The sequence below is a fragment of the Pseudorca crassidens genome, chromosome 10 (assembly GCF_039906515.1).
Source record: "Pseudorca crassidens isolate mPseCra1 chromosome 10, mPseCra1.hap1, whole genome shotgun sequence".
NCBI classification, from domain to species: domain Eukaryota; kingdom Metazoa; phylum Chordata; class Mammalia; order Artiodactyla; family Delphinidae; genus Pseudorca; species Pseudorca crassidens.
In genome coordinates this window covers 62,732,839-62,750,972 of record NC_090305.1, presented here as the reverse complement: position 1 = coordinate 62,750,972, position 18,134 = coordinate 62,732,839, and the positions used below count along the sequence as shown (strand labels likewise).

General features: G+C 46.4%; 1 protein-coding gene and 1 long non-coding RNA gene across 6 annotated transcripts in view; one reads left to right on the top strand and one right to left on the bottom strand.

Annotated features, from left to right (window-relative positions):
- The window catches only part of LOC137232318 (uncharacterized), a 557,085-nt gene that overhangs the window by 359,010 nt on the left and 179,941 nt on the right, over positions 1 to 18,134 (bottom strand). The window lies entirely within an intron of this gene.
- MYRIP (myosin VIIA and Rab interacting protein) overlaps positions 1 to 18,134 on the top strand; it is a 221,280-nt gene that overhangs the window by 147,505 nt on the left and 55,641 nt on the right. For all 4 annotated transcript variants that reach the window (XM_067754015.1, XM_067754014.1, XM_067754012.1 and 1 more), the window contains exons 8-10: positions 384 to 527; positions 7,133 to 7,280; positions 14,373 to 15,001. In XM_067754015.1, the coding sequence (XP_067610116.1) occupies positions 384 to 527; positions 7,133 to 7,280; positions 14,373 to 15,001 (921 nt within the window). The remainder of the gene's footprint in view (positions 1 to 383; positions 528 to 7,132; positions 7,281 to 14,372; positions 15,002 to 18,134) is intronic.

Sequence of the window (18,134 nt, the reverse complement as noted above, 5' to 3'; positions counted from 1 at the left end):
GTTCAAGGCTTTAGTTGTGCTGTTTTATCATAAGACCTGAAATCAGATAGTATTCTGTTGAAACGAAACACTTTTTTTTTAAGATTTTTTTTTGATGTGGACCATTTTTTTTAAGTCTTTTTTAAATTTGTTACAATATTGCTTCTGTTTTATGTTTTGGTTTTTTGGCCACGAGGCATGTGGGATCTTAGCTCCCCAAACAGGGATTGAACCTGCACCCCCTGCACTGGAAGGCAAAGTCTTAAGCACTGGATTGCCAGGGAAGACCCTGAAACTAAGCTCTTACCTGGCTAAGAATTTCCCAGAGATGGTCCCAGTTACCCCACATAGCACTGGAGCCCTCTCCAATAACGTGTCCCCTTTGTCACCCGCCTCCTCCCCAGATCATAAGAAAACAGAAGAGCAAAAGTGAGCAGCACGTGGAAGAGGAGCCGGAGTGGCCACAGCACCAGAGTTGCAGTGCGAAGGCAGCCGACGAGGGGACCACAGCCTCCCCAGGAGGCCGCCGCGCCTCCACCACCTTCTGGGTGAGTCCCCACACCATGCCGGCCCACGCCCTACAGGTGCCCTGCATGTGTGCAAGTCAGAACCATTATCCCCACAGAAATGGGGACACCACGCTTAACATCTATAGTTAGCACATGTGCCCACCAGACAGCCTGAGGTTCCTGAAGGGCAGGGAGAGATGCAGAGAGCGCTGCGTGGGGGCCAGGAGGCCTGTGCTCTTACACACATGGAGGTGGGTTTTTACACAGAGACCAATCTAGGAAAAATAACGATGTCAATAGGCTTTTTAAAATTAATCCTGAAAATAGTTGTACTGAGTCCCATGGAAAAAAAGGCTTTCTGAAGGCCAGGTGTGTTCTTACAACTTGAGCACTTGCTTTACTGAAACTGAGAAATGACAACGAGAGAATTGCCACTGCCTTCTGAGGTCACATCTGGATGTGGGCAGGAAGTCGGGGTGTGAGTAGACCTTTTTGTTCGTCATCCCCAACCACAAAGCACAGTGTCCTTCCTGTGCCCCAAGGGTCCGGGCCTGCCACATCTGCGGTAGAGTCACCAAGCCCGTAAAATCCTTTGGTATGTGTTTAAGCAGCCCCGGCAACGATGTGTGGAGAATGGGATAGAGGCTGGGCCCTCGGTGTGGAAATTCAGCAAGAAAGAGCAGGACTGGCCAGCAGGGCTGGTGTTCTATCAGCTGCAGGTGCCCACAGTCATAGCACAGGGCAAGGGACAGGGCAACACACAGGTGCAATTTAAAACTGGAAAGGCACAATAAAAAAGAATGAAATAATGCCATCTGCAGCAATGTGGATGGACCTAGAGATGATCATACTAAGTGAAGCACAGGGAACTATATTCAATATCTTATAATAACCTATAATGGAAACAATCTGAAAAACTACATATATGTAAGTGACTCACTTTGCTGTACAACTGAAACTAATACAATATTGTAAATCAACTATACTTCAATTAAAAAAAAACTGGAAAGGAAGCCATGGGAAAATCACCCCATCGCATGTTATTTTTTTTACTCTCCACCGAAAGGTGGGGACAGGTATTATTGGGCCCATTTTATAGGTAAAGAAACTATAGTTTTAGCATAACTTGCCTAAGCTCCCACAAGTAGTAATCAGTGGGGTCGGGAGTTGAGTACCTTTTTCCTGTTCCAAAGCTTTTGATCTAGCTTCCTCCTCTAAAACGTGAGATCAAGGGACTCGATCCCTAAGGTCCCTTTCATGAGGTTCTAGTCTGCACTGTCCCATATGGTGACCACAAGACACAAGTGACAATTTAATTAAAGTTAAATTTAAAATCCAGTTCTTCAGTCACACTGGCCACATTTCAAGTCCACAACAGCCCCTGGGACTGGTGGCTACTTTATTGGGCAGTGCAGATACAGAACATTTCCAGCCTCCCTGAAAAGGTTTCTTACACAGCTCTGGTCTAGGGAGCTAGATAAAGACGGAGCAAGAAGCAGAGGGCATAAAAGCAGAAATGCTTCTGGAGGCTGGCCAGAGCCTGGACATGAACCAGCAGGCCAAGCCTCGGTTCTTGGGGACTTCGAGGAAGGTGGCTCTCCCACCTTTCCACGAGCTGTTCTCGCCTCAGACGCTCATCTTCCTCATCTGCCTGAGCCCCACTCCAGGGGCGCTGACCCACAGGGTCTGGGGCGGAGCTGGGCATCAGTACATTGACCCAAAGCTGGCAGGGGATGCCGGCAGGCTGCAGGCTTAAGGATGGCCTCTTCGTGATATCTTCAGGAGGGCACTTTGACCTACAGACCCTGGATGGCCCTAAACCAGTGGTCTCCTGGCAGTGCTTCCTCTTTTATCCTCAGTTCTCCAAGGACACGAATACCCTGCCTCCAGGGGTAACTGTGCAGAACCCTATAACTGGGCTCCTTGGGCTTAACTGCTAAACCCAAACTTAATCCATCCCCATGCTGACAGGATTTCTCATCTACTCTCTTGAAAGAAAGTTCAGTGTGATTGTCCACTTTTTAATTTCCTCCTTTATTGTGTGGTTCTCTGCCAGTAGGGGGGTCAGTGCAATCTAGCTTTCAAAGCCTTAAGATGCAATATCCTGAAAGGCACCAGTGCAGGGGTTATAATTCATTTAGTGCCTATCTCTTTGGGCACATGTATATAAAAAGTCGTCTCTGTATTAATATGGTGATCCTATTGATAATAATGATGACAGCAGAGGCTGGGCATATGCTATGCCTGGGGACTAAGGTGCATCTCTGTCTGACTCTGTCTCTTCTCTATCCTTCCCTATTTTCCTCAGCCTTTTCCCTTTGTGCTTTTGTCATTTTCCTCCCTCACATTTGCTCACTCCTTTAAATGACTATAGTACAGACCTAAAGTATTTTTCATTGTTGTTATAATTATTGGATTGAATTTAATGACTATGCCCGACCCTAAAAATACAAAGCAAAGCTATGTCTCAGTTGTTATTCATATGAACACTGTTATCGATCCCTTTGCCCATAAACCCTTGATACTAAAAACATTCTCTCCCTGTTTTATGATGTGGGCTCCTTGAGAGCAAAGACTTATTTTGAAGCCATGATCGGTGCCCCAGGGAGCCTGCCCTGGTGGCAATGATGATAATCATTGCAGTCATAGCAACAATATAACATTCCAAGAAATACAGGGAGAACAGGACGCTGCTGCCCACACGGGGGACCAGCGGCTGCAGAGGAAGCTTTAACAAAGGTAACTGATGATCACACTGCAAGTTTTGCCTAAAGCTTCAGAACCAGCTGGTTTGGATGGCAGGTCCTGCTGGGTTGGAGCATGTTAGCCAGGAGTGCCTTGTCCCCAGGTTTTCAGCAAAGGGTGTCAGGCACAGCAGCAAGAGGGCATGGAAGAGCATCACCTCGGAGCCAGACAGACCCAAGGTCAAGCCCTGCACCAACCTTGTGCTTGGGCAAGTTATTCCAGGCTGCCGCAACTCACTCACATGTGCACCCAATAGGACTGAGTGAGGGGATGGAGGTCTTGCCCTGGCTCAGTGGCAGAGCTTAATAAATGCTATTATTGTGACGATATTTACTGAGTGCATTCTGTGTGCTAGACATGGCACTGATTCCTTTCTGTGAGGAAACTGAAGCTTAGAACAGATCCTCCCAAGATCCCACATAGCAAGAGGAGCTGGCATGGACCCTCTACCCAACACATTACCCATTCATGCCCAAAGAGTTAAGAGGCGGGGCCTGTTTGAACTTCGCAGTCCATCTTTGCAAGGCTTTGCTGGCATGCTAACATTCCTGAACCCATGGACTCCACCCTCCATGCCCAGCCCCCCAGCACAGACGCGCAGACACTGTAACTCAGGCCCGCCCGACCTGACATCACCAGCCCTGTTTCTTCCATGGACCCTAGGGTGGGTAAGAGGAAGAAAAACAAAAGCTGTGGGTGGGAACGAAGGGGTGGGCACAGAAGCACAGCCAGGGAAACAAGGCAAATAAATTAATCAAGTAATCCCATCACTTCCCGAGAGCCACAGAGGTTGAACCAACTGGCAAGTAAAAATGTCGTGGTTGCGCCATCTTCTGGGCAATACGTTTACTGCAATGAGTTTGTGGCGAAACTGGGTCTAGGGTCTGGGGCTTTTCCACCCTGGCTGGAGACAGCAGGCCAGCAGTGTCCTGAGACGCGCTGGAGTTAGCTCATTGTGATTGTCAGGGTACAGCTGTTTCTCCTAGTTTGAAACAATGGCTTGCCTGAAATAGATTACAAAAGCCTGGCATCCTCAACTCATGAAAAACATAGATCCCATCTTCCCTGTTGGGACCACAGAAGGACTTTTCATTTTTTGATCTTGGCTTTCGTAGGTGAGGGAGCATTTTTGTCCTATAGAAATGGAGCCCAGCCACCTCCTACAGACACACACATACAGAAATAAAATATTGTTTGAGCCATTGCAAAATGAAATACTATCATTTCCTCTCTTTCAAACATGTATTCAGTGATTTACAGTGAGAAGTTTGAAGATAGAAAAATAAAGACCAAGGTACAGAAAACAGCTCAGGTGAGGCTGCAGTAATACTGCACCTGGCAATAGGCCATCAGCTCCTTAGGGCCACACCTGTGTCTTACATCCTACAAATTCAGTCACAAACATGGGACCGAGGGTCACATCCAAAAGACCATCCCTGTCTTCAAGGAACTCACAGTCTGCGGAGGAGTCGATATGTTGGAATAGGACTGTAGGAGAGACAGGAAGAGCTGTGCAATCACACAGAAGGGGGGTTTTCTTGACAGTCCAAGGTGGGAGACATGTCAAGGGTACGTTCCCCTGAATATATGGGGGTTTGCCATGGAAGGATTTTTTTTTATTCATTTTTAATAACTTCACTTGCCAACAGATTGTCACCCTTAATCTCTGCCTCTGTGATAGCTGCTCATCATCTGTGAAGGATTTCACAAAATTATAGATGGCTCCCTGAATACCCAACCCCAAGAAAACCTTGGTTGTTGTGAAGTATCAGAGCTGTTCAGGGCGCTAGAGACAGGGTCAGTGCTTGCTGTGCCCTCAGAATGATGGAACTGGTACCCAACTGAGAGCCACTTGACGTGTGTGTTAGCTTTTCTCTCCTCCAAGACCTTGCCCTCCGTGACATAAGTGAGGATGACAGTGGGCTTCTTCTTTGTTTTTCTTGATCCCCAGTCTCATCCAAGAAGTTAGTAAGATCATCATCATTATCATAATCAGGCTTCTGAAAACCTATCCTGTAGCCCGGCCCAAATTACATTCACTCCACAGTAAACATTCATTGATTTCCAGTTCCGTACCAGTTACTGTGCCAGGGGCTGAGGATGTCACCATTAGCAGTCCATTAACCTCCCTCAGTTGCTTGCACCAGGCAAAAAAACAGATGTTGCAATAGAGTGTCGTATAACACAGCAAGAATACAAGCAGCCAAGATCCTCAGCCCAGCTTGAGGAAGGGGGTTTTCCACAGACCGTGGCCTGTTTGAACTGAAGGCACACTGAATCTCATCTAATCGATAAGAGGGGGAGAGCTCCTCCACTCCTGGGCTGCATTAACCTGTGACCGCTGCATCGAACGGCAGGTCTGGAGACCCGTCATACTCTCTTCTGTAATCAAAGGGCTGGGAAGCAGTTTGTGACCCTTGGTACACAGCTTAAAGCGTTCCGTATTTGTTATGCAAACCCATCTTCCTCCTGGATCGGCCTCAAGGTCTTGTGAGGGGAAATAGAAGAGGTTTCCTATGACTCTTTCTGGACCAGAACTGGCTGTACCACCCTCTCCAACAAAGTGTGCCAGATGCCCTATGTCTGCAGGCTGCTGGGCCCTGGCCTAGCCTGCAATGATGGTGATGCTGGGGCTCGATCCTCAGCCCTCTCTGAGTCTTTTCTCAGACTGGTTAACCATCCTTCGGGGCAAGGCTACAGAGTGCATTGTCCTCTCCCAAAACCCTGGTCATGATGCTCAATTTTCTCACCTATATATCCTGGATCCGGTGTTTGCTATTCTCCTTTGTTATTCTCAAACACCTTTTTAAAGCTCACACTTATTATGCAATTACTGTGTGCAGTGCAAGATAAGGTTTCTGCTTCTCAACAAATTGAGTCACTCAGCCAAGGTGTTGTGGCAGAGGTGGTCTTGGAGCCCAGATACAGCTGAGTCCTGAGTCCAGCCTCAGCCGCCCGAGGGCCCTGCCCACAGCTCTCCAAACATGCTCCCCTCTTGTCTCCTACTCTCAGGACCTGTGGCGGGAGAGGAAGCAAGTTACCAAGATGAGCCAGTTCCTGCCGGGAGAGAAGGCAGCAGGAGTGTTGTTGTTGAGGTTGACCAGCTAGTGGCGCCAAACTGCCTGGGGCCTGAGTCAGAGATGGATACTTTGCTTCCTAGCTCAGAGACGCTTTTGTTCCTGTTTCACCCATAAAAAAGATCAAAGTAAATCACCAATAGAAGGGAATTCTTTCATTAAATGACAATGGAAAAAATTGGTCTCTTTCTGTTTGATGAAATTCCCTACACAGAACATTTGAGCTTCAGATTCTCAGTATAACATTTGTAACATATACAGCTCAAACATGTTTCTTGTCAGTCATTTGAAATCCCTTTTCTACCACTTGCCCTTAGGGTAGAGTTTATTTTCCTTTTTTTAACTAAATGGGAATGTGTTGCAAAGGCTCTGGGCTTGTGGACTGATCATCCTTGGTTCACTTGTCTATTGCAGCCCTTAGATTGTGCGATAACTTTCTACTTACACTGCTGAAATGCTCAGGTTTGGAGGTCTTTGAAGGGAAGATGCTCTCATTTTCATCACACACAGATGGCCCTAAGAAATCTTGGCCGAAAGAATGGCTGGGGAAACAGGAGCCATATGAGAACCTGCTCTGTCGGATTCTACCACATCTCTGATGCTTTCTGGCAGGCCTGCGTGCTTGCAATGGAATAAACAGGAACCATTTGTGCCATTATATGGCATGATGCTCTGATGTGCAACTTCTAAACCTCAACACGAGAAAAGACATTACCATCAGCTGTGTCTTCTCCATGCAGTGGGACGCCTGCAGATCTGAAGGCACTCCTCCTGGGGACTGTGCCTTACAAGGTCACCCCTTCCCCTCTTTTCTTTCCACAGCGGTCACAGTCTGCGTTCCCACTCAGCAGAGAAGATGCCCTGAGGACCTCTTCGCTGGAGGCTGCATCGAGGCAGCCGAGGGACCAGCAGCTGAGGGAGGAGGAGGCACTGCCCAGCTGGAAGAGCGTGGACAGGCTGGATGAGACAAGTAACTGTTCTAAGTAGCATGTGCTTGGTCTATGGGTTTCAAAAATGCTGTTGGGAGGCTTCTCGGCTGTCGTGTGGTTGCTCAGCCCTTCCTACCATCAGTCTGAGTGGGGTGTGCCCGTTTGGGACAGCTGGGCCACCAAGTCATGAGGCCTCTCACACAGCACACAATATATAATGTGGACATGTTTCCCACATGGGCAGTTTTCCTTCTGAGACCCGTGAGACAGTGGGCAAGTGTGTTCAGATTACTTGGCTACACAGACCCCTTCAGCTACGTGTTCTATGTGGACTAGGAGAAGGTGTCTTATTATATGTAGGCCAGGAACACCAATCCAACCTAGCAGGCATTCACTGCAGTATCCAAGATACCACAGCTAATGTGGTCCTCAAACATTTGCAGGGCTTTTCAACTACTCATGGTAATAAGTGTCTCCACTCCATAAAAGTAAACAAATAACAACAAAGAAAGAGCATTTCAAAGTTCAGACTTAGAAACTAACAAATTTAGGTGGTATTATAAGCACTTGTAAAAGACACTCCATTTCACAAAACCGTTCCTGCTGAATTATGAGCATTCCAGAAAAATTTGCAAAGGATCTTGGTTTTCAAAACATGATTTTGTGCATAAATTTCTCTAAACTAAGGCACCCATGTGTAATTTATCAGTTGCATAGAAACAAAAAACTTAGTTCAACAACATCACACACAGAAAAATGATTTCATACTTGGCTCAAAAATCCATGCATCTCTGGGGCTTCCCTGGTGGCGCAGTGGTTGAGAGTCTGCCTGCCGATGCAGGGGACACGGGTTCGTGCCCCGGTCCGGGAAGATCCCACATGCCACGGAGCGGCTGGGCCCATGAGCCATGGCTGCTGAGCCTGCGTGTCCGGAGCCTGTGCTCCGCAATGGGAGAGGCCGCAACAGTGAGAGGCCCGCGTACCACAAAAAAAAAAAAAAAAAAAAAAATCCATGCATCTCTCAGGATGAAGATTTAAAATAAAAAATATAAAGCACTTGTATGGAAAACTGCTGGTTTTTCCGAGGACTGCTTGGTCCTTGACATGCTAAAATGTCCAGGCCAACCCCAGAAGTCTTGAAAGATGTCTGATCCGTTTAGCAGGAAGCAGGTTATTCCCTGGGGGCACTTCTCAGTCTCAGCAGAGCACAAATGTAGAACAGAGGAGGGCCAGAGGCAGAGGTCATCTTAGAAGGGTAACATCAACTGGGCTATTTTCAGCAGTTCTGTTTATGCTTCAGGGGAAAGGTTGGCTCTGGAGCCTGTTGGTCCATGGTTGAGGTCAGCTGTAGGGGACACTGTGGGCTGAGTAAACCCACCTTCAGTCTTCAGTCTTGACAGTGCTTACAGCAAGTAATCCATGTCCCCCCCAAACACATTTTCACTTCGTAGACCTTGACTGAGCATCTGCCATATACACAGCATGTGCTCATTACTGGGAAATAAAGATCAGGGTACAGTTGCTGGTCTTGAGTTTCTAACTGTGAGTTGTCTGCACAATTATGAAAGAGTGAGAATTTGGAGAAAGGAGAGGATGGAGGAGAGCAGGGTCCCAGAGGGTGTCCCAGTGCACAAAGGGAACATGGTACTGGAGCCCAGGCAGAGCTCTGAGAATTTCCCACAATGCAGCTTGACCACCAAGGTTTTCATGGGGTTGGGCATTTATGGAGCCATCCCTGCTTTTGCTGAGATAAAAACTGGCCAACTTCTAGCTTTCCCAGAGCAACATGCAATCTGGAATTATAAAAGGCAGAAGAAGAGAGGAGCTGGTGATGGGCAGACCCCAGCCCACCATGTAGTGGGTGTTGGAGGAGAATCCAGGACCACATCTACAACACAGCCAACCCTGGAGGCAGGCACAGAGTAGCATGCCTAGGGCCTTCTCTCTTTGGCTTCCTCCCATTGCCCCAGGAGAGGCTGCAGACAGCTGGACTCATGTAGAGCCGCACATTAAGTGCCCCATCTTCCCCTGCAGCCTGTGGGTGCCTGTGTTCACAAGCGAGTGGTCTTTACCAGCCCAGGATGGGTTGCATAACTGGCCAGGGGCTGGGGGTCCAGCAGTGAAGAAGAGGTGGCCCTGCTCTCAAGGAGCTATGGTCAGGGGTGGGGGATGGGGGGCGGGATAGACAACCACAAAAATAAGATATAGTTTAAGTGTTAAAAAAAAAAATGAAAGCTTTTTGGCAAAGCTCAGAGAACAGAGTAGCCAACTCCTCAAGGAGAGAAGGCCTAGGGTGTGCCACTAAGAAGAAGCATCAGATTCAGAGCCCCAAAGATGGTCCTGAGGGCAGACTTAGTGACTAATTGTAAGGCCCCAAGGATACACCTTTCCCCTGAGAGTGAATGCTCCACTGACGGGGCAAGTCTGCACGTTTGCATCATGTGTGTGTCTGTTTGGCTTACCCCAGAAATGGACCCTAATACAAAGATCCGAGAGACAGCAGAAGCAAGAACAATTACAATCCTGCAGCCTGTGGAACAAAAACCACATTCACAGAAAGATAGACAAAATGAAAAGGCAGAGGGCTATGTACCACATGAAGGAACAAGATAAAACCCCAGAAAAACAACTAAATGAAGTGGAGATGGGCAACCTTCCAGAAAAAGAATTCAGAATAATGATAGTGAAGATGATCCAGGACCTCAGAAAAAGAATGGAGGCAAAGATCGACAAGATGCAAGAAATGTATAAGAAAGACCTAGAAGAATTAAAGAACAAACAAACAGATATGAACAATACAATAACTGAAATGAAAACTACACTAAAAGGAATCAATAGCAGAATAACTGACAGGCAGAAGAACTGATAAGTGACCTGGAAGACAGAATGGTGGAATTCACTGCTGCGGAACAGAAAAAAAGAAAAAAGAATGAAAAGAAATGAAGGCAGCCTGAGAGACCTCTGGGACAACATTAAACGCAACAACATTCACATTATAGGGGTCTCAGAAGGAGAAGAGAGAGAGAAACGACCTGAGAAAATACTTGAAGAGATTATAGTTGAAAACTTCGCTAACATGGGAAAGGAAATAGCCGCCCAAGTCCGTGAAGCACAGAGAGTCCCGTACAGGAGAAACACGCCGAGACACATAGTAGTCAAACTGACAAAAATTAAAGACAAAGAAAACTCATTGAAAGCGACAAGGGAAAAATGACAAACAACATACAAGGGAACTCCCATAAGGTTAACAGCTGATCTCTCAGCAGAAACTCTACAAGCCAGAAGGGAGTGGCATGATATACTTAAAGTGATGAAAGAGAAGAACCTACAATCAAGATTACTCTACCCGGCAAGGATCTCATTCAGATTTGATGGAGAAATCAAAACCGTTACAGACAAGCAAAAGCTAAGAGAATTCAGCACCACCAAACCAACTCTACAACAAATGCTAAAGAAACTTCTCTAAGTGGGAAAAACAAGAGAAGAAAAGGACCTACAAAAACAAACCCACAACAATTAAGAAAATGGTAATAGGAACATACATATCAATAATTACCTTAAATATGAATGGATTAAGTGCTCCAACCAAAGACACAGGCTTGCTGAATGGATACAAAAACAAGACCCATATATATGCTGTCTACAAGAGACCCACTTCAGACCTAGGGACACACTCAGACTGAAAGTGAGGGGATGGAAAAAGATATTCTATGCAAATGAAAGTCAAAGGAAAGCTGGAGTAGCAATACTCATATCAGATAAAATAGACTTCAAAATAAAGAATGTTACATGAGACAAGGAAGGACACTACATAATGATCAAGGGATCAATCCAAGAAGAAGATATAACAATCATAAATATATATGCACCCAACACAGGAGCACCTTAATACATAAGGCAACTGCTAACAGCTATAAAAGAGGAAATCGACAGTAACACAATAATAGTGGGGGATTTTCACACCTCACTTACAACAATGGACATATCATCCAGACAGAAAATTAATAAGGAAACATAAGCTTTAAGTGAAACAATAGACCAGATAGATTTAATTGATATTTATAGGACATTCCACCCCAAAACAGCAGATTACACTTTCTTCTCAAGTGCACACAGAACATTCTCTAGGATAGATCACATCTTGGGTCACAAATCAAGCCTCAGTAAATTTAAGAAAAACTGATATCAAGCATCTTTTTTTTTTTGCAGTACGCGGGCCTCTCACTGTTGTGGCCTCTCCCGTTGCGGAGCACAGGCTCCGGATGTGCAGGCTCAGTGGCCATGGCTCAGGGGCCCAGCCGCTCCGCGGCATGTGGGATCTTTCCAGACCGGGGTACAAACCCGTGTCCCCTGCATCGACAGGCGGACTCTCAACCACTGTGCCACCAGGGAAGCCCCCTATCAAGCATCTTTTCTGACCACAGCACTGTGAGATTAGAAATCAATTACAGGGGAAAAAAAAACGTAAAAAACACAAACACATGGAGGCTAAACAATATGTTATTAAATAAGCAAGAGATCACTGAAGAAATCAAAGATGAAATAAAAAAATAACTAGAGACAAATTACAATGAAAACATGACGATCCAAAACCTATGGGATGCAGCAAAAGCAGTTCTAAGAGGGAAGTTTATAGCAATACAAGCCTATTCAAGAAACAAGAAAAATCTCAAATAAACAATCTAACCTTACACCTAAAGGAACTAGAGAAAGAAGAACAAACAAAACCCAAAGTTAGCAGAAGGAAAGAAATCATAAAGATCAGAGCAGAAATAAATGAAAGAGAAACAAAGAAAACAATAGCAAAGATCAATAAAACTAAAAGCTGGTTCTTTGAGAAGATAAACAAAATTGATAAACCATTAGCCAGACTCATCAAGAAAAAGAGGGAGAGGACTCAAATCAATGAAATTAGAAATGAAAAAGGAGAAGTACAACAGACACCACAGAAATACAAAACATCCTAAGAGACTACCACAAGCAACTCTATGCCAATAAAATGGACAACCTGGAAGAAATGGACAAATTCTTAGAAAGGTATAACCTTCCAAGACTGAACCACGAAGAAATAGAAAATATGAACAGACCAATCACAAGAAATGATATTGAAACTGATTAAAAATCTTCCCACGAACGAAAGTCCAGGACCAGATGGCTTCACAGGTGAATTCTATCAAACATTTAGAGAAGCGCTAACACCCAACCTCAAACTCTTCCAAGAAATTGCAGAGGAAGGAAAACTCCCAAACTCATTCTATGAGGCCACCATCACCCTGATACCAAAACCAGACAAATATACTACAAAAAAAGAAAATTACAGACCAATATCACTGATGAATATAGATGCAAAAATCCTCAACAAAATAGTAGCAATCAGAATCCAACAGCACATTAAAAGGATCATACACCACGATCAAGTGGGATTTATCCCAGGAATGCAAGGATTCTTCAATATACACAAATCAATCAATGTGATACACCATATTAACAGAAGAATAAAAACCATATGATCATCTCAATAGATGCAGAAAAAGCTTTTGGCAAAATTCAACACCCATTTATGATTAAAAAAAAAACAACTCTCCAGAAAGTGTGCATAGAGGGAACCTATCTCAACATAATAAAGGCCATAAAAAAAAAAAAGATCTGAGGGCCTATAGTTTATTTGGAGGTGAACCTGGAACCACAGGGAGGAGAGTAGGGATATGATACAGGGAAGTGAAAATAGGCAACAAATGACTTGTTATGAAGCAGGGTACGACCATGGGTGATGAGCCCTCCTCACTGGGGAACTCCAAGAGTTCCAATGGGCAAGGGAGCTGGGGTACTTATCCCCTAGCTCCCCAGTCATTAGTCAGGGCTGCTCCCAGGAAGTGGTGATTCCATCCTGCCTCAGGGCAGCCAGCACAGTCTCTAGTAACCAGAGAAAGCCTTAGGAAAAGCAAGATTGCTGCCCACTGGCCATTACTAGCTCCAACTGAGAGACAGCCTGAGCATTTCTGGAGAAACCCTGATGGGCCCTTTAGTCGCTGCCTTCTGCACTACCTGACTGTCGATCTTGGGGCATGGCACTGGGGAAGACGCCAACAAAATAGAGCCCTTTTCCCCAGAAGACCTACTATTATCACAGGTAGAGCCCATAACATGTCAAAGGTAATAATACCCTGGTTAGCCTCTCTTTTGAATGTTCACACAGTCAGTGGAAACAGTGCTGTTGTAGTACGGAAGAGGAACTATAGAGTACAGACGTAGGGTATAAACATATCTGTCTTCTATACACACGTACAAGGAGTACACAGGTGCCGATCCAGTCAGGTGTTAAATAATAATGGTATAATTCAATTCAATAGATGGAGGATAAAAATAGTTGGGGGCCCTCATTGTAGTAGGCACTGTGATGGATGCTTCACATATGTTGTCTCATAAAAATCCTCTGACAGCCCGGGAGGGTCACACTGTCCCCAGTGACAGGTCAGGAAACAGGCTCAGAGATGCTCTCTGACCAAGGTCACCTGCTAGTAATGGCCAGGACTGGGGCTCAGCCCTAGCTCTGCCGGAATTCAAAGTTCTTGTTCTTTGCCCTGCCCTACAGTGGCCTCATTTATAGGCAAGGGGGAAAGAGCTGTTAAGAATTCATCTTTTGCTCTGAGCAGGTATGTGTAACACACTCTATAAGCCTCACCTCATTTCGTCCTCTCAGCAGCCCAGAGAAGTATTAGCTGTACCCTTTTCACCAACCAGAGACCCAAGCTCGGAGACTCACACAGCGGCTAAGTGGCTGAGCGTGCTCTCTGCCCTGGCCCTCTGACTTCCCAGCCTCTGCTCTTTCCTCTGCACGAGCTGGCTTTGGGACAGTGCAGGCCAAAGAGATGACTGAGACCCAGACCCTGCCGCAGGGCCCTTGTCATCGGGGAGGAGGGCCCAGCCCTGTGCGTGATCAGCCAGAACCCAAGTTGGATCATGGAATGAACCAGACAGTCTGTCACAGCAACTCAGGGAAGGAGGAGGCCACGTATGGGCGGGAAGACCAGAAAGTGCTCTAGGAAGAGGGGCACAGGGGAGGTCTTCGCGGGGCCCCTTGTTCTAAGGCGGTACCAGCCCCTCTCTGATTTCTCTCTCCCTCCTGCCTGCAGATGTGGCCCCAGTTTTGCAGAGCCCTGACGGGAACTGGATGGCCCTGAAGGATGGGGCTCTGCCCCCAACCCGCCTGCTGGCCAAACCTAAGAGTGGCACGTTTCAGGCCCTGGAGGCGGCCTCCAGCGTGGCGTCCGCCTACGATGAGATGGGCTCTGACAGCGAGGAGGACTTTGACTGGAAGGAGGCCTTGAGCACGCTGTGCCCACAGCCCCAGAGCCTGCCCAGGAACCCCCAGCCTCAGCCCACGCAAGCCCAGGGCTCAGACCAAGGCTCCTCCGCCTACTCTGGGCTCTCCCCCAACCCCGAGGCTATGTGCTCTGACTCAGAAACCTCCTCGGCAGGCTCTTCCCGGGAAGCTGGGCACCGGGCCGGGCTGTCCTGGTTGCAGAGGAAGGCCCCCAGGAATCCCTCAGCCGAGAAGATGCGCCTACAGGGAGAGCTAGACGTGAACTTCAACCCCCAGGCAGCCAGCAGGGAGACCTCAGACAGCAGCGAGCCTGAGGAGGCCCCCCACCCCGCAGATCGGAGGGCCAGGAGGTGGAGAAGGGCCCGGGTGGGCTCGGAGGAGCCAAGCAAGGAATTGTCTTTCCCCAGCGGCCATCCCCCGGAGCTGGACACACATCAGGTAATAAAGCTGGGTGCGTGCAAGCACACACACATTTTTCAGTAGGCTGTGCCCTCCTCCAAGCAGGAGTGGTGTGGAGAGTCCCGGGTTCAGAATCCATAGAACCGGATTCTCATCTTGGTTTTGCTGCTCAGTCATAACTCTTGGAGGCTCCATGCCCTCCTCTCTGGAGATGAAAGCTTAGAGTTCAAAGTGGGTTTGCAAAGTGTGGCCTCCAGACCAGCAGCCGCAGCAGCACCTGGGAACTTGTTAGAAATGCAGATCCTCAGGCCCTGCCCCAGAGCTGCTAAATCAGAAATTCTGGGAATGGTGCCCAGGCATCTCTTATAACAAGCTCTCTTGGTGATTCTTCTGTGCATTAAAGTCTGATGGCCACTGGTGTGGGGTTAAGGCTACGGGGTTTAGAGTCAGCCTCCTCGAGTTCAAATCCAGCTGTGTAACCTTGGACAAGGCATCTTTTTAGGTCTCAGTTTCCTCATCTGTCAAATGGGGCTAATATTAGAACCTGCTTCAAAGAATGGTTGTGATGAGTGAATAAGATAACTTTATAAATTGCTGTCCTAGAACACAGCACAAGGGCACAGTCAGTATTGTTTCAATGTGATAATTCAGGGCACAGTTTACTAACATTCTGTGACTTTTAGTCCCCATCACAAGCCTCCTCGGAATCCTCAGTGCCGCCTCCCTCACGGTTTACCTCATGAGCCACCTTAGAGAATCTGATTAAAGCTATAGAATCTCTCCCTAGAAAAACAGACCTGTACATACAAACACACACACACACACACACACACACACACACACACACACACACACTTTGCTTACAATTTCAGGTAGTTCATGGACCCCCAACCAGATTAATTTTATATTCTGTGAATAAACCCTGCTCATGCCCAGCTCTATGCCTGTGATCATGCTGTGTCCTCGCCCTCACCTCTTCCTGGTTGTGATCCCCATGAACTGAATATTGAACTTTGTGATGCTGACTCTGGCCTTCCCATAGCAGTATTTTCTAAACTCAAAAAGGACACATGTAGCCTGGAAAGTTTAAATGCCTAAAAGCAATGGATTGCACTATTTGAAACTGTGACCCTTATGGAAGATCTAGTTATGTTGCCTCTGCTTTCTGTAGGCACATCATCACAGCTACTTGCATTACTATCAACTTGGCTTTTTAGGCTCCTGGAGAAACCACACCCACTTTCTGGATGTCATTGCATCTCCCATAGTACCCAGCTACCGTGCCTTGCATTCTTAGTTTGGGTTCCACCAAAAACAGGTCTGGAATTAAGGATTTGGATGTAGTTTTATGAGAGAGGCGATCCCAGGAAACCCAAGAGTGAAACGGGGAAATGAGAAAAGCCAATGAAGATACAATATAGGCAACTGGGGCTCCATCCCACCAGGGACCCACTGGGAAGTCATGTGGATCACAGCTCAGAATTCTCCTACTAGAAGACGGGGAAGAGTTACCTAGTCTCCCATCTCCCACTGGTAGAGAGAGGTCCCACCCAGGGTGGGCATAAACTCCATACACAGCCAGGTTTGCATGGTTGGTGCCTGAGAAATCCCTCAGATGGAGAAGAAGAGAGAGAGCCGGGTCTGAGGTGGGAAACTATCAGTGAGCCACAGATCATCCCCTGTGGCTGCAGGCAACTCATGTAGGTCTGGGGGATACAGCCTGGGACATCACCAGCCTCTGCTACAGTGACCTTCTATGAATTGTCAGCCAGATCCCTGATCCTGGGGCTCCCATTAAGACAGTCGTGAAAAAAAAATTAAAACAAAAAGACAGTCGTGCACTCAGAGGTCCTCAGGTCACAGAATTTAGCATGAGTGCTGCCTGACCTGCTAATATGTTGCCTAGAAATTTGGTCCAAGCTCTCATTTTCTCCTCTGTAAAATAAGATCATTACAAATCTGCCATGTGAGATTGTTGTGATCATAAATGAGAAATATAAAATTCGGTTCAACTGTGAATCATTATCATCTAGCTCAAGTGGAGACTGTTTTCCAGGGACTCTGGGTGACTTGCCTGAAGGGATATTCTTGAGAGTTGTCTGCATGATTCACTGGCAGGTATAAAATGCCACCTATCCACCATAACTAGGTGCCTGAAGCTTCCTATTTATTCTGAGGTGGCTTGTAAGTTGTCTTCTGCTGTTAATCCTTGCAAGGCGTCAACAGGAGAAGGCAAGGGCCAGCAGAAAGGATCCAGGACATCTGCTGTGTCTGCCTCCTCGGCAGTGTTCTTTCCCCACCACTAGGTGGCGATGGCGTTGCACTTCTGGGGACTTCAAAACCCTGGCCCTCCTCGTCCTCCCTTCTATTTAGTTTACTAGGGCAGTTCTCAACCCCCCCCCCACCACCAAAAAAAAGTGTATATATATATATATATATATATATATATATATATATATATACTATTTGCATACTTATATAAATAAGTGAATATAAAAATTATTAAAACATACAGATATAGTCTCCTTTGAGCACAACCCTAAATCCCTGCCATCTCTCCCCAAATGACTACATTTGTATTTGTGCATCATATATGTATAGCACATTTAGAAATATAGTTCTGTAAATGTATCTGTGTTTTAGCAAAATCGGCATCCGACTCCCCATATTCTTCCACCTTTTTCTCCTAACAGTATGTGATGGAAAAGTCAGAGCACACAGATCTCTGCACAGTACCTGCAAAAGATTGCATTGCGGTGGTCTTCAGCGGGGAGTGTGGGAGTGGGAGCAAGCCGTTCAGGGTGCAAGCAGTAAGGGTGCATTGCCTGATGAGAATTTTAAAACAATAATAAATCCAATCAAAGTCAGTCTTTTTAATTATCATCTTGCACCAGGCACGGACAATTCTAAGCAATGCTAATGATAAGAGAACTTTATCAGTGTTGCTCCAAATATCGCGGCCAACCTCCTCGGTTCTTCACTGTTCCAAGGTGGGGAGGAATCCACAATCAATAGTTCCCATAATGATGGCTATTCAAATCTTTTTCAATGTTTGATGTTATAAACAATACTGCAGAAAATATTATTGCACAAAGCTCTTTATACAAGTACAGGAGTAGAATTTCAGACTGGAGGCATAGATGGATCTTTAATTATAATGAGCACTTGCCAA